A 14,835-nucleotide genomic window follows, 5' to 3' on the forward strand; every position below is an offset into this window, starting at 1 on the left:
TTAAACTATGGACTCCAGAATAACCTCACGAGCCCTGGTGTATGAAATCGGTTGGTTGCCTTCCCTTAACTTATAACCTTCCCGAGTCTTTGTCAGACTACGAAAAATGAACTGTTCTGATTGGACCTGCACTAAATCTAAATAGACCTCGAGCATTTTAACGGGACAAGTCGGAGTATTTAACTTACTAACCGCTACCGACCTCCCCTGCCTATATACATCTGTTTTACTTGAGGGAATACATATTTCCACTCCCTTCTCAGTGAAATTTAAATGTCTCAATTTTATTTCAGACAATTCGTCGAAACGCAAGAACGCGGAATAAGCAACCAAACACATAGTGACTGTTCTAATGTTCATTAAATTTTGCACCCCACGTCTTCCCTCTGGAACGTAAGCGTCAACCAAATCTCTGATCATTTGTGACGTTATGGGCTCTTTTTTAACAATGGGTTTTGATAATTTTCTCTTCAGACCTTCGTGGGTAAACAAAACCATACTCGCACTAGTAGGATCAGGCACTCCTGCCATTTTATGTGCCCATGATAAACCCGAGACAGCTTTGGTGATAGGGGCAGGTGATGTGGCTGTTTGACTTAAATGTGTTAAATACAGAGCTATATCTACCGAATCTGCCGGAAGAACACATTTTCCATACTTATTAGCCCAATCAGTCCACCTGTTCATAGCCCCAGAGTAAGCGCTAACTGTTGATTTAGCTCGTGCCCCCAACATAACATCGGGTAACATCTTTGCCAGTCTGTCCAAATATGGATGGTCTTGCAGCTGGTGTTCTGCCCAAATACCGCTGTTGAATATTACCTGCATTGGGGGAAAAACAAAGAATCAGCTTTTGCCCAAGTACATTTTTAAACATCTATATGCACTCACACTCTAAAATCAAGCCTTACTGCTAAAATCTTGCTTCTGCCAATATTCATGACAAATTCCTCGTTTCCTCCCCTCCCAGGAATAAATAAACCTGGATACCAGGGCATTTCATAAATCCCCACAACTGCTCTAATTGGATTATAACCATCTGGGAAGAGCAAAGGCCAATACGGTGCTGAATACCAACATGGACATATCATAGTTCCCACCGCTCTTATTTGCTGCATGAATAAAATCACTCTTGATATAATTGATATTGGAGGGACTATCCAATTATTTTCACCTTCCCACTTAACTGTAAAAGCGTCAATGGCCTCACAACCTGGATTCCAGAATCTAGAAATAAACCTTTTGATTTTCTTGTTATAATAGCTGGCAAACCTGTCAACAGTATGTGGACCCCAGAGGTCATCAAAATACATAAAGCACTCATCAGAGACACTCCAATCATCATTATCAATAATTCTACTGAGCTTGTCTGCTTTATCATTTTCCGATCTTGGAACCCATTCCATCTCTAAATGAATATTATGTTCCAAACATGTCTTGCAAATGCTCAAAGCAATACTCTGCAATTCACTTTTCATACTACCTTGCACTGCAATCTTTTCAACACCTTGGTTATCTGTAAACCACTTAGTCCTTCGGCTGGACAGCTTGTGTGCTAAGGATTTAAGCACCAACTCAACTGCTTTAAGTTCTCTCCATGTAGAACTTTTTTGGGATTCACTACTATCCCACAATCCATGTGCTACTGTGTTATCAATATCTACTATATAACCACCAAATCCTGAGCTACTGGCGTCAGAAAACACAATTCTTGAACATTCGGCTTTTGGTCCGATATTGGACTTGTTCAAACTTTCCACACTTGAGCTCCAAAATGACAACTCGCTCACTGCTTCTATTGGAATTAAAACAGGAAGATCCCAAGATAACCTTGATTCAATACACACGTGTAAAGCCTTTGTCATAACCCTGGCTATGTTACCTGTCACGAGATTGGTGGACATAATCTTTCCGACCACTCTGGCGATTTGCCTTGCAGATGCTCTGTTCATTTCATTCCCCTGTAAAATATCATGAATGCCTTTTTTTGATACTCACAATACGCCTTTCAGGAATCACAAAAAAGCCATCTTCGAGATCTATATAATAGCCTAACCACTCGATCTTTTGCACTGGATCCCATACACTCTTTTGCACGTTTGGAACAAACCCAGAGGCTATCAGATCTGCTTTGACTTCCTCGCTTACACGAATGGCTTCAGAAAGGGAACTAGCAAACCCAAGTCCATCGTCTAAAAAGACTACTATTGACTTACCTTCTCCTCTCCACTTTTTAACCAATGGCCGAACAATTTTGGTAAAGATGAAAGGAGCCGAGGAGAGGCCAAAGGGCAACTGTTTAAATCTGTAAAACACGCTCTTGGAACCCAAATTCCATGCAAATCCTAAAAAATCCCTATGCGCAGCACAAATGTCAATGTGATGATAACCACTTTTCAGGTCAAATTTAAACATAAAACCACCCTTTCTGAGAAATATAAGAGCAGAGCGCATATCTTCATACTTGACTGAAATTTTGTCAAGATCTTCATTTACCAACCTCAGGTCCAATATCAACCGCTTCTTACCATTACTTTGAATCGACACCGTAAGTGGATTTACTACTGTCGGCTGTGCCTTACATACCTCAATGGTTTCCAAAAGAACCAACTCAGATATAGCTTGTGAAACAAATACCTTGTGAGATAAAGCAGACTTGTTATTCTTAGAAAAAGATGACGCCGGCCTTTTATTGAATGGAATTACATAACCCAAACGAATGGTATTAAGAATAAACTCTGGAGCCCCGATCTTTTCCCAAAAATGAAAATGCTTATTTAGCCTACCTGCAACTTTAATACCAGATGCTCCACTTCGCTCTTCGTACTCATAATAATCGTTAGCAATAAATGCACTATCATTTTGTATGACTGACTCTGACACACCAGACTTTTTTGGTTGACTAGTACAATTTCTTGGATTACCTACATTACTACACTTAACTCTATGTTGGTGGTTTTGACACTGTGCTTGCGGCATACGGAGCTCTCTTGTATGGGCAATTGGCCTTCCAGTGGTTGAAACTCCCACAGGTGAAGCAACTTCCGGTTCCCATTCCGGTGCCTTGGCCTCTGCTGGCGCCGCCATAGGTGCTTTGGCCACGAAAAAATCACCAGAATAACTACTCTCAGTAGGTCTCTTGAACTTTTTGGTTTGGTTGCTCGCCCCACGGCCGCCCTTTTCTGCTTGACCTTTCGCCCTGCCCTGTTCTCTGCTCGCATGATTTTGTTGTCATCCTCATCATCTCGCGCAATCTCGTGCGTTTCATATTCCGACACTGTTGCCCACCCGTAAATGGAGGTGTCTGCTAGACGGATCAACTTCTGCCGCTCTTCTAACTGGTTCTTCGTCTTGCTTAAAATGGCGTCAACAGCCGACCCCTCTGGTACGTGCTCCAAAGCAGAGGTAATCGAATCCTTTATCACTCTGAAACATTCAAACACAAACAGAAAAACAACACCAAAATTAATATGGTAAAATACTTGATGCAATTAGGCCTATGTGAATTTCTTGATTATATATAGGCCCAATATACTCAAACACAAGCAAAGACACAACCCAAATTTGTATGTCATACTACTTGATGCAATAGGCCCGTGAGGATTTTTAGTTATAAAAGCCCAACTAATATAAGCTCAATTACTTTTTTAAAACAATGAAAAGAAAAAAAAAATAGGTGCTCTGCTGCTGCCGAACTGACGTGAAGTGAGCCAACGCCCTGCCTAACCGTACCACAACATTACGTAACACCAACGATTTCTAAAACCTTTAGAAAATCACGTACCGTGAAGAAAATAAATATCTTCTAATTCGCTACGGTCGCTCAACCGAAAATATTTATATTTCTTCCCTAAACTACCTTTTCTCAAGGCCCCACACCCAACATACACAAAAAGAAAAACATCACACACAGTATTTATGCGGTCTAGGCCAGTATTATTGCGGCATCCAGACGCCCGCCATGAGGTTAAAGAAGGTGCGAAATAAAAAACACACGAACTGCACGAACTCCGGGACAAACGACAAACTCACAAACATGCTACTTTCCTAACCCAATTTTAAGTATACACTTATCTGACACTTGCTGATTAAACTCAAACTGGCGCTTATTTCCTTCCCGACGCCACTTCTTTTGATTGTTATCTTTGATTTTTGGGCCAACGCTGAAGCTGATTTTTCTTGAAGCTCCGCCAACTCAGCCTTCACATTTGCTAGTTTCTGGTCAACACCAACAGTAAATGAAGTTAACAATTCTTGAATATCTGCTTTTGTAGCAGGTGCTGCCTGCGCCTGTGACTGTGGCTCCATTAGATCCACGTTGATACGATATCTACAACAATGCAAGCGCTGAAAAAAAATAGGTGCTCTGCTGCTGCCGAACTGACGTGAAGTGAGCCAACGCCCTGCCTAACCGTACCACAACATTACGTAACACCAACGATTTCTAAAACCTTTAGAAAATCACGTACCGTGAAGAAAATAAATATCTTCTAATTCGCTACGGTCGCTCAACCGAAAATATTTATATATCTTGATGAGATTGTTTGTATTTACGCCGGTCTGAGTGGAAAAGTTTGAACTGCATGATGGGATAGTTGAACAAGAAGAGATACTACGCTGTTTGTGTATACCACCTCTGCAACCTCTTGGTTTATTGTGATTTAAGTACTTTGTCCAAGGTTTATTATGACATGCATGAATGTTGTTGTTCACACCTTGTCGAGCGTGCAAAAGTGAGTTGTATACAAGTGGTTTCATCTTCAAAAACAACATAAACAAGTCTTTGTTCTAGACTACACATACGATATGAAGAAATGGTGAACGATGTACAATGCATTCTACATTCTACAGGATTTTATGGGTAGACAACCTATGTACAGTTGTATAGCGCAAAGCTATATTATGTAGGATCAGATACGACGATTAACATCGGAGAATAACAAATATGCGATAAATCGAAGCAAATAAAGTTCACGAAAATTGTCACAAAGTACTTACAATCATAATCATAATCATATATCACAAAAAGTCATATAAGCAGTAAAACGATGAAAATATGTGTTACTTAGAGACCGAAGTACATGCAGCAGTTCGAGATCAGCGCCCTAAATAAAAAAGAGATATGCTGATGATTTTAGTGTCCTTGAATATATTTCAGAGGTCAAAGAATTCAAATTTGTACGTTTCTAAAACACTGATGTCTTCATCCACATTGGAATCCAAGATGGCCGCCAAAATGGCCACCACCACATGTTATATTTAGGTATATTTTGGTTTATGAAGCAGATATGATAATGATTTTAGTGTCTTTGAATAGGTTTTAGGTGACACAGAAGTCAATTTTGTATTTATCTTCATAAGTGTATGTCTTCACTGACACTGTAATCCAACATGGCCCTCAATATTGCTCAAATCAAACATGATTAGGTAGGTAAATATCTCAGCTTCTGAAGCTGCTCTTTCAGTAGGTGAAAGCTTTTGTGGATAACTGTGGATCATATGATGCTTTATTTGATGATACCATCGCCATGGATTAAGCGAACCGTAGAACGTTTAAAAGACTCTTCTTCTCTGCCACCATATAAGACAACAAATAATCTGATGCCAGCTGTACCAATCTGTTCTAATGTCGCCTCAGGATCGCTCATCTAGGATGATATCTGCTGCAATTCTTTTATCTTCTTCAACAAACTTGTCTTCCCATGTCCAAATGTTGCAGAAGTTGAGTCGCAACCACTCCATGCATGGATGAACAGGAGATGGGATGTCTTTACTTCACCAGCTTTGTTAACAAGGTCTTGAAATTTTTGAATGTAAGTAGATATCAGCCATAGTCTGGTCTCAGTGGTACATCAAAAGGACAAGTATATCTGTGTCATCTGCTACTACAGGTACTTCTCTTCCTTGTCTTGCAAATTGAAGGGTACATTCCACTATTAAAGTGTCAGTATCTCCAGTACTATTGTGCACGATCTGACCATTGGTTTCCAAGTATCGACCCAGCAGCGAGATAAACTGACTGTTGTTCTTCTCATTCGAGAGGAAGGTCTGCTGGTCATGGTGAGAACCATCATAGATTCTGTGAGCTGAATATGAGAAGAACAAATGTCAGTTTATCTCGCTGCTGAGTCGATGGATGGTGCGCAATAGTACCGGAGATGCTGACACATTGATAGTGGAATGTACCCTTCAAGACTCCTTCAATGTTCAAGACAAGGAAGAGAAGTGCCACTGGGGACCAGAATATGGCTCATATCGGTGGGTTGGAAAGTTCAAGACCTTATTAACAACGTTGGTGAAGTATTGACATTCCATCTCAGGTCCTGTTTATCCATGCATGGAGTGGTTGTGACTCCACTTCTGCAACATTTGGACATGGAAAGACAAGCATCACTTGATCCACAAAAGCTTCCACCTAGTTAAAAAGAGCAGCGTATTTTCACAGTCTGAGTGTTCTTTTGCAGGTCATACTTTGGAGAAAGCTCACAAACAATAACTTGGATCCAAATCAATGGAGTCTAACAATTTCTTTTGTTTTGATAATTTTCAGTGTTATGTCATTTTCAGTGTGATTTTCAGTGTAAAAATTTCATAGTGCTAGGGTAGGCCAACTGAGCGCTATAACTAAACACTCCAGTGTCTGCAGGGACCCAACTTGCAGAAAATTTAAAAACAGGGGTCCAAACTCTATTTTAGTGGGTCCGGGACCCCAAAAAGCAACCTAGCGCTACCCCTGGTCGGTGCCCCCCTCCCCATCGGATGACCCACCCTACGCCAGTAGATCAAGTACCAGTAGGCCTAGTGCAAGAAATTTCAGTCTTTGTGTCCTTGAGCAAGGCACTTCACTCTACTCTGCTCTCCGAAGGTTCCTAGTCCGAAGGTTCGCTAGTCCGAACACGTATTTCAATGGAGGACATGACGGTCGCTAGTCCGAATTTGAAAAAAGTTTCGCTAGTCCGAAAAAAAGGTTCGCTAGTCCGAATGCTCGCTAGTCCGAATTTATTAAAAAGTTCGCTAGTCCGAATTGTTAATCAGGTTCGCTAATCCGAATTCAAAAAAAGGTTCGCTAGTCCGAATGATAAATAAGGCCCGCTAGTCCGATTTCTAAATAAGGTCCGCTAGTCCGAATTTTCTTTAAAGAACCTGATCAGCGCCACCATACACCGGTCTCAAAATGTATTGGAAGCGTTTGGTCAAATATAGCGTGTTACCTGAGTAGGTGCTCACAGGTTCACAACATTGTTCATGTTTTGGATTGCTTCTTTAAAAGTAATGATGGCAAGTACGTAAAAGTATACATTTTCAGAAAGGAAATATATGTATAAATCATCTTTATTCAACATAAAGAAAAACACATATAAAGCCCAGATCTACTGCAACCCATTCCAGTTGCAGGCAAGGCAGGACAAAAATACAAACATTTAAATAAATAAACAAAGTTGGAAATACTCATGGCGGGAAGAAAAAGTTAAATAATTTCATTTACATTCCAAGATGTTTCATATCTGGCGATGAAAATGGAATAAGATGACATTAGCGCCGATTTAATCAACTGGGTCTTGAGATCAGAATACTTTGTGGGAAGATTGAGATCTTTTGACAGACGAGTCAGACTATTCTTGTTGTCGGCGTCAATGAAGCCTCTTGAGCCTACTTCAACAGCAACAAGTGAGCAACAGTACCCGGCGTTAGTGATGTCGGCAACCAGGGAAGAATAGCGATCAAGTTTGGTGTAATGAGCTTTACTGATGTTTGGTTCAAATGGTACCGACAACTCAAAGAGAATGACTCGCTTGTCAGAAGGCCAGTATAACACAATGTCCGGTTTTTGAGACGTGGAAATGATATTGGGTGGTATGGTCCCCCCTCCTATGGTATAATTTTCCAGATCGGCATAGATTTTAATATGAGAATTACGAAATGCCTCCGACTGTTGAAATGTGGAAAGAAAAATACGGATGAGGTTGTTGTGTCTCCATAGATACCTGTCCAGCATATTTTGGCAATTATTTAAAATGTGCAGGAGAGTACCTTTCCCCTGACAAAGGGACAGCTGTCCGTAAGCCTTTTTCCCCATCTTTTCAAATTGGTGAATGATGGCAAGGAATCTATGGAGGCATTGATTGCAAATTTAAGCACACCCTTTGGTAATGAAAACATAATGGATTTCCAAGACAGATCGGAATTACTTGTTTCAAGCAGTTTCGGAATGCAAGTAACACAATAAGTTTCCAAATCGATGAAAACTGCATATTTATGTTCTAAAGACACAAAAAGTATGCCTATACATGGTACCTAACATGGTATAGATGCTGTTTTTCTAAAGTATATAATTATTTGAATATTTATTACTTTTAACAATACTGATGTAGGTTTTGCAGAATGAAATTTGCAATCAAATAGACACCATCGCCTCGATGGTAATGAAAATAATTCAAAACAACCTATTATGAATGTCTACAATACAAACTTTTCTATTTATTTTATTTCTTCATTGATTACTTTAATTTTTTTTCTTTCTTTCTTTCTCTCTCTTTCTTTCTTTCTTTCTTTCTGTCTCTCTCTCTCGCTCTCTCCCTCTCTTGGCGTATTTGTTTAACAACCAACGAAATTGTCCACAGATAAGGGGGCGCTAGTCGGCAATACTCACATTAACTTATTCGGACTAGCGAACCTTATTTACAATTCGGACTAGCGAACCTAAAATCAAATTCGGACTAGCGGACCTTATTTACAATTCGGACTAGCGGACCTTATTTACAATTCGGACTAGCGAACCCTAAATCAATTTCGAATTAGCGGACCTTATTTCAAATTCGGACTAGCGAACCTTAGGGCCTATATATAATTCGGACTAGCGAGCCTAATTTAAAATTCGGACTAGCGAACCTTGTTAAAATTTCGGACTAGCGGACCTTATTTAGAATTCGGAATAGAGAACCTTCGGACTAGCGGACCTTCGGACTAGCGAACCTTCGGACTAGCGAACCTTCGGACTGGCGGGCCTTCGAACTAGCGGGCTGTAACCCTTTAAGCTGTCGGTCCCGTGTACATGCATATTTTCTCACATTAATGTAGTGTGTTAAAGAACGTCACAGGCTATTCGAAAAGAGCAGGGGATCATCTGTACTGTTGACTGTACTTCAAAAATACACTCATCTACTCTACGTTCCAGAGTAAAAAAATAAGTATACGCAGTGCGATAATACTCATTATGAGGGAGGCACTTACAAGGAAGAAGAAGAAGAAGAAGAAATAATGCTTTAGGGGCTGTGCAATAATTACAGTAAAACGGGGTAACTTCGGTCAGCGGGGTAACTTTTTTAAATGATCATATTTTCGTACAGCAATATTGTTTTTAGTCATATTTGGTGTCAAAAGAAATAATAGTCGCTCATGTCAAATTTCCTCGAAATTTACGACCCCCCCCTTTCGACCTGCCAACATTACTTCCCCCCCCCCCCCTTGGCCTTCCAAAAATCCTTCGTCCCCTCCCCCTATAATTCACCACCCGGGGGTACACATACTAACTACATCCAGATAATAAATACTATCTACAGCAACTTCAACAGCACTTCAACAATCCGCCTCCACAAGGATCTATCCAACGAGGGGTGCGACAAGGTGATAACATTTTACCTAAATTGTTTAATGCGGCACTTCAAGAACTTATACGTCACCTAGGCTGGGAAAATAAGGGCATCACCATAAACGGAAACAACCTAAATCACCTTCGCTTCGCAGATGACAAAGTCATAAAAACAGACAATGCCAAAGATCTATAAGAAATGATCACTGATCTGAACCAGAGAAGTAACCAAGTGGGACTATAAGATTAACATGAAAAAGACGAAAGTCATGTTCAACCAGTTCGCCTCAGGACAGCTGGACATGATAGCGAACACAGAAATGAGAAGCAAGATGCCAACTTGTCTGAAACGAAAGGTTTTCAATGTGTACTACCCCCGGGGTACTACCAGCCATGACTTTCGGAGCTGAAACATGGTCACTTGTAAAAATCAACTCGCGGATGTACCCATACCATGGATGGATGATTTTGCAAGCCACAATAGAAATGTCGATTATTTCTGCTGGTTATAATCAGAAATGAATTACTGAGTTGGACATTTTGGCAGGCGCAAGTGAAAAAAGGTGAGATGAAAACGGATATCAGTTTGAAGCGCTAAAACGTTAATTTAAAAAAAAAGTTGAGACCTATAAAAATCAAAAATCTTACATTAAAAGACACAGTTTCATGCCTAATTTTAACAACAGGATTTATTTTTAAAAGGTTTATTACTGAAAAAAATAGAAATGACAAAAAAACTTAATTTCAAAGCAAAAAGGTGTATTTCTGAATTATGCTGATTTCAACATGTATCGATCGACTTGTAGCGATAATAATAATATAATAATAAAAGAGATTTATATAGCGCATCATACAAAAGTCTCGATGCGCTTTACAGAGCACACATACATAAAAGTAAACACAAAATATCAGTGAACAAAAATCCTTAAAGAATACACCTTAAAATACAAACTACATTAGGCTACACCAAGCATCCCTCACAAGGAATGGAGAACAAATAAGAACGAGCAAAGGGTCCCAAACCAAGTGAAAGACGCATGGTAGCAAAACACATGCATACAATAAGCAATATAAACAAAGACCTTATTATATTACAGTCCATTATAGCAAAAACAAAGTTCAACATGATCAATATAAAAACATAATAATTATTAAATGGCGAATAAGATCAAAACAGACAGAACGAGAAATATTTCAGCATGGAATTACAGCAATATGATGGTGGCACAGCACCCTGCTGAGGGGAGAGGTTGCCAGCACGTCACCCTCAGCTAGAAACATAATAAGTAAAGCAGCACAAATTAATAGCAAAATGTAAAATCGCGAAATACGGGGTGGCACAACACCCTGCTGAGGGGAGAGGTTGCCAGCACGTCACCCTCAGCTAGAAACATAATAAATAAAGCAGCACGAATTAATAACAAGATATGCAAAATCGCGAAATACGGGGTGGCACAACACCCTGCTGAGGGTAGAGGTTACCAGCACGTCACCCTCAGCAAGAACAAACATGATAATACAATAAAAGGAGTTGGCGAGACCTGCGGCGAGAACAACATTTGCCGATTATTAAAACGCGATACGGGGTGGCACATCACCCTGCTGAGGGGAGAGGTTACCAGCACGTCACCCTCAGCAAGAATAACACAGAAAATATTTAAAAATAGTTGACGAAAAACAGCGATAATTATAACTATCAGGCGATAAATAATACACGAAATGGGGGTGGCACAACACCCTGCTGAGGGGAGAGGTTCCTAGCACATCACCCTCAGCAAATTGAAACATAATATATAACAACAAAATCACAGATGAATCAAACAATGAAAAGATGCGTCTTCAGAAGTCGCTTGAAAGAGTGCAGTGAGTTAGCAGAACGAATGCTATGTGGCAGGGTGTTCCAAAGAAACGGTGCAGCGAACGCGAATGATCTTTCCCCATAATACTCGGTGGATGGACGACATGTGACTGAGAGAAGCGATTTAGAAGATGAACGAAGTTTGCGACTAGGATTGTAGTGCGAGATGAATTCTGAGATGTACAGAGGAGAAAGTTGATTTTGAGCCTTGAAGGTCATGAGAAGAATCTTGTAGATTATCCGCTGTTCGACAGGGAGCCAGTGAAGTGCCTGTAGAATAGGAGTGATGTGTTGATACTTGGAGGTGCGAGTGACGAGCCGGGCAGCAGTGTTTTGAACTCGTTGCAACTTGGAGATATAGCTATCCGGAAGGCCGTATAATAAAGAGTTGCAGGAGTCGATCCTTGATGTAACAAATGCATGAACTAATCTCGCTGTGCTGACCTCGTCAAGATAGTATCTGATTTGACCAATTCTACGAATTGCAACTAGGGCAGACTTACAGATGCTATCGATGTGTTCTTTCATACAAAAGTGGGAATCCATTACAGCGCCTAGATTGCGCGCACCACTTGAAGGATTGATCACGGAATCCCCGATTACAAGCGATATGTTTGTAGCAGGTCTGTTCGAGAAGCGGGAAGTGACATGGATGAGTTCGGTCTTGGCATCGTTAAGGACCAATTTATTTGCAACGGCCCATGATCTCACATCCGCAATGCAGTTTTCCATCACTTCAATAGCCTGAGCTCGATCATCAGGGTGGAAACACATATATAGTTGTGTATCGTCTGCATACACCATAGTATGCACACCATATGCAGATATAAGATCTTGCATAGGGGCACTGTACATGGTGAAAAGTAATGGGCCAGCGACCGATCCCTGCGGTACTCCGCAGCTGAGAGAAACACTGGTTGAAACTGCATCTTTCACGACGACAGATTGTGTTCTATTCTCAAGATATGATTTAATCCACATATGTGCAGTACCAGACACGCCATATCTGTCAGCTAATCTCTGAAGCAATAATTGATGGTCTATTGTGTCGAAAGCCGACGAAAAATCAAAAATCAAGGAGGACAAGAATGGCCTCGTTACCTTTGTCAAGTGCACAAAGAATGTCTGACTGAACACGGAGCAATGCAGACTCAGTACTGTGATGTGCACGATACGCTGATTGTTTGGAGGCGTTGAGGTCATTATCATGCAGATATGACTGAAGTTGAGAAATGGCGACGCGCTCAATCAGCTTGCCTAAGTAGGTCAGGTTAGATATCGGACGGTAGTTTGCAAGTTCATCAGCATCAAGCTTGGGCTTCTTAAGAAGTGGAGTGACGATTGCATGTTTCAGGCTGGATGGAAAAGAGCCAGATAGTAACGACTGATTCACAATTGCCGTCATACCAGGTAACATCTCGTCAATACATTCCTTCGTGATGGAAACAGGCAGAGGGTCCAATTTGCAGGATGTAATATGAGAAGATTTAATAATCTTCAAAACTTCCTCTTCAGATACTGAATGGAAACTATCAAAGGAGCTGGAGCAAGTACCATTAGATTCAAAGCTGATAACTGAGTTGGAAGAGGTATCAAGGCGGTCACGAAGGCTACTGATCTTATGATGGAAGTAGTCCGCAAAACGATCAGCGAGATCTTTCGGGTCATCGTGAGCTGGAAGTGTAATAGAAGACTTAGGCTTTGTAAGCGTATCAACAACACGGAATAAATCACGAGGCTCAGCATCACTTATTTGGTCACGGTGATACATTGTCTTGGCAGAGTTGAGAAGATCATGGTAGGTTTCACACTGCTCTTTGTATAGTTCTCTATGGACAGTAAGACCAGTGGCTTTATACTTCCTTTCTCGGCGACGCTTTTCCTGCTTAGCATTTCGGAGTGCATCGCAGTACCATGGAGCGTGTGGGCGCAGAATCACTGTTCGCTCAGTAACAGGAGCATGGCTGTCAATGATTTTACGAAGCTTGGAGTTAAACTGATCGGTAAGAATGTCAACCTTCAAGATGTCATTTGAAGTGTCAGAGTTGGGTAATAACGCTGAGCTGATGTCCTTCCGTATCATGCCAATGTCAACTTCACGCACTTTACGGCTACGAACGCGTTGTCTGGATGCAGGTGGGCGAACAATCCGCACTAAGCATTTCACAGCAGAATGATCGGATGGCAAACCACGGTGCACAGATACATCAGTGACAAGTTCATTTGTTTTACGAGTTACAAGAAGGTCCAGTGTATGACCTTTTTTATGTGTTGGAGAGCAAACATGCTGGTTCAGATCATGCATATCGAGTATATCAAGGAAGTTTGCAGATAATGGATCTTCAGGATTGTCCACATGCACATTGAAGTCACCGGTAATCAACAACGATGATGATGGAAGAATAGACTACAGTAGTGATGGGAAGTCGTCAAAAAACATAAGATCAGTCAATTTGTTCTCTTTACTTGGAGGAGGCCTATAGATGACAATAAGGCGGAACATAGACGATGATGACGTGATGCGCATGTCCATATGTTCAAACGATGTAAATCTGACGGGGTCGTTAAGTTTTACCTGAAGACCATGTCTAGCAAGAATGCCTACACCACCAGCTCTACCATGAAGACGAGGGTAATGGTAGAAATTGTAATTTGGAAGGGTGTTTCTGATATCAGCAAGTGATTTATTGTCTCTTTCATCCCCCGTAAGCCACGTTTCTGTTATTGCCAAAATATCAAGTTGATGTGTGATAACCAAATCACATAACGCAGTAGATTTATTTTTGGCATTTATAGATCGGGCGTTCCAGGTCGCGAAACGCACGAAAGGAGCATTATGGGCGAGATCTCGAGTTGTGCAAATCTTGATGAGATTGTTTGTATTTACGCCGGTCTGAGTGGAAAAGTTTGAACTGCATGATGGGATAGTTGAACAAGAAGAGATACTACGCTGTTTGTGTATACCACCTCTGCAACCTCTTGGTTTATTGTGATTTAAGTACTTTGTCCAAGGTTTATTATGACATGCATGAATGTTGTTGTTCACACCTTGTCGAGCGTGCAAAAGTGAGTTGTATACATGTGGTTTCATCTTCAAAAACAACATAAACAAGTCTTTGTTCTAGACTACACATACGATATGAAGAAATGGTGAACGATGTACAATGCATTCTACATTCTACAGGATTTTATGGGTAGACAACCTATGTACAGTTGTATCGCGCAAAGCTATATTATGTAGGATCAGATACGACGATTAACATCGGAGAATAACAAATATGCGATAAATCGAAGCAAATAAAGTTCACGAAAATTGTCACAAAGTACTTACAATCATAATCATAATCATATATCACAAAAAGTCATATAAGCAGTAAAAACGATGAAA

General features: G+C 40.7%; 2 protein-coding genes across 2 annotated transcripts; both read right to left on the reverse strand.

Moving 5' to 3' along the window:
* LOC140154697 (uncharacterized) lies at positions 1 to 4,525 on the reverse strand. Its single transcript, XM_072177263.1, has 2 exons — positions 2,929 to 4,525; positions 1 to 822 (listed from the first exon to the last, which is right to left on the reverse strand). The coding sequence occupies exons 1-2, from the start codon at positions 3,085 to 3,087 to the stop codon at positions 1 to 3; spliced, it is 981 nt and encodes a 326-aa protein (XP_072033364.1). The 5' UTR covers positions 3,088 to 4,525.
* Positions 4,526 to 12,513: 7,988 nt separating this feature from the next.
* Positions 12,514 to 13,752, reverse strand: LOC140154698 (uncharacterized). The gene has a single exon (XM_072177264.1). The coding sequence runs from the start codon at positions 13,750 to 13,752 to the stop codon at positions 12,514 to 12,516; it is 1,239 nt and encodes a 412-aa protein (XP_072033365.1).
* Between the last annotated feature and the right edge of the window lie 1,083 nt (positions 13,753 to 14,835).

This window comes from Amphiura filiformis, chromosome 6 (genome assembly GCF_039555335.1).
Source record: "Amphiura filiformis chromosome 6, Afil_fr2py, whole genome shotgun sequence".
NCBI classification, from domain to species: domain Eukaryota; kingdom Metazoa; phylum Echinodermata; class Ophiuroidea; order Amphilepidida; family Amphiuridae; genus Amphiura; species Amphiura filiformis.

Coding starts and splice junctions, on each gene's coding strand:
- LOC140154698 (XM_072177264.1), bottom strand. CDS start 13,752: ATGCATGATCTGAACCAGCATGTTTGCTCTCCAACACATAAAAAAGGT.
- LOC140154697 (XM_072177263.1), bottom strand. CDS start 3,087: ATGGCGGCGCCAGCAGAGGCCAAGGCACCGGAATGGGAACCGGAAGTT. Junction 823..2,928: donor ATAGAGTTAAGTGTAGTAAT/GTAGGTAATCCA, acceptor CCCCCAATGCAG/GTAATATTCAACAGCGGTAT.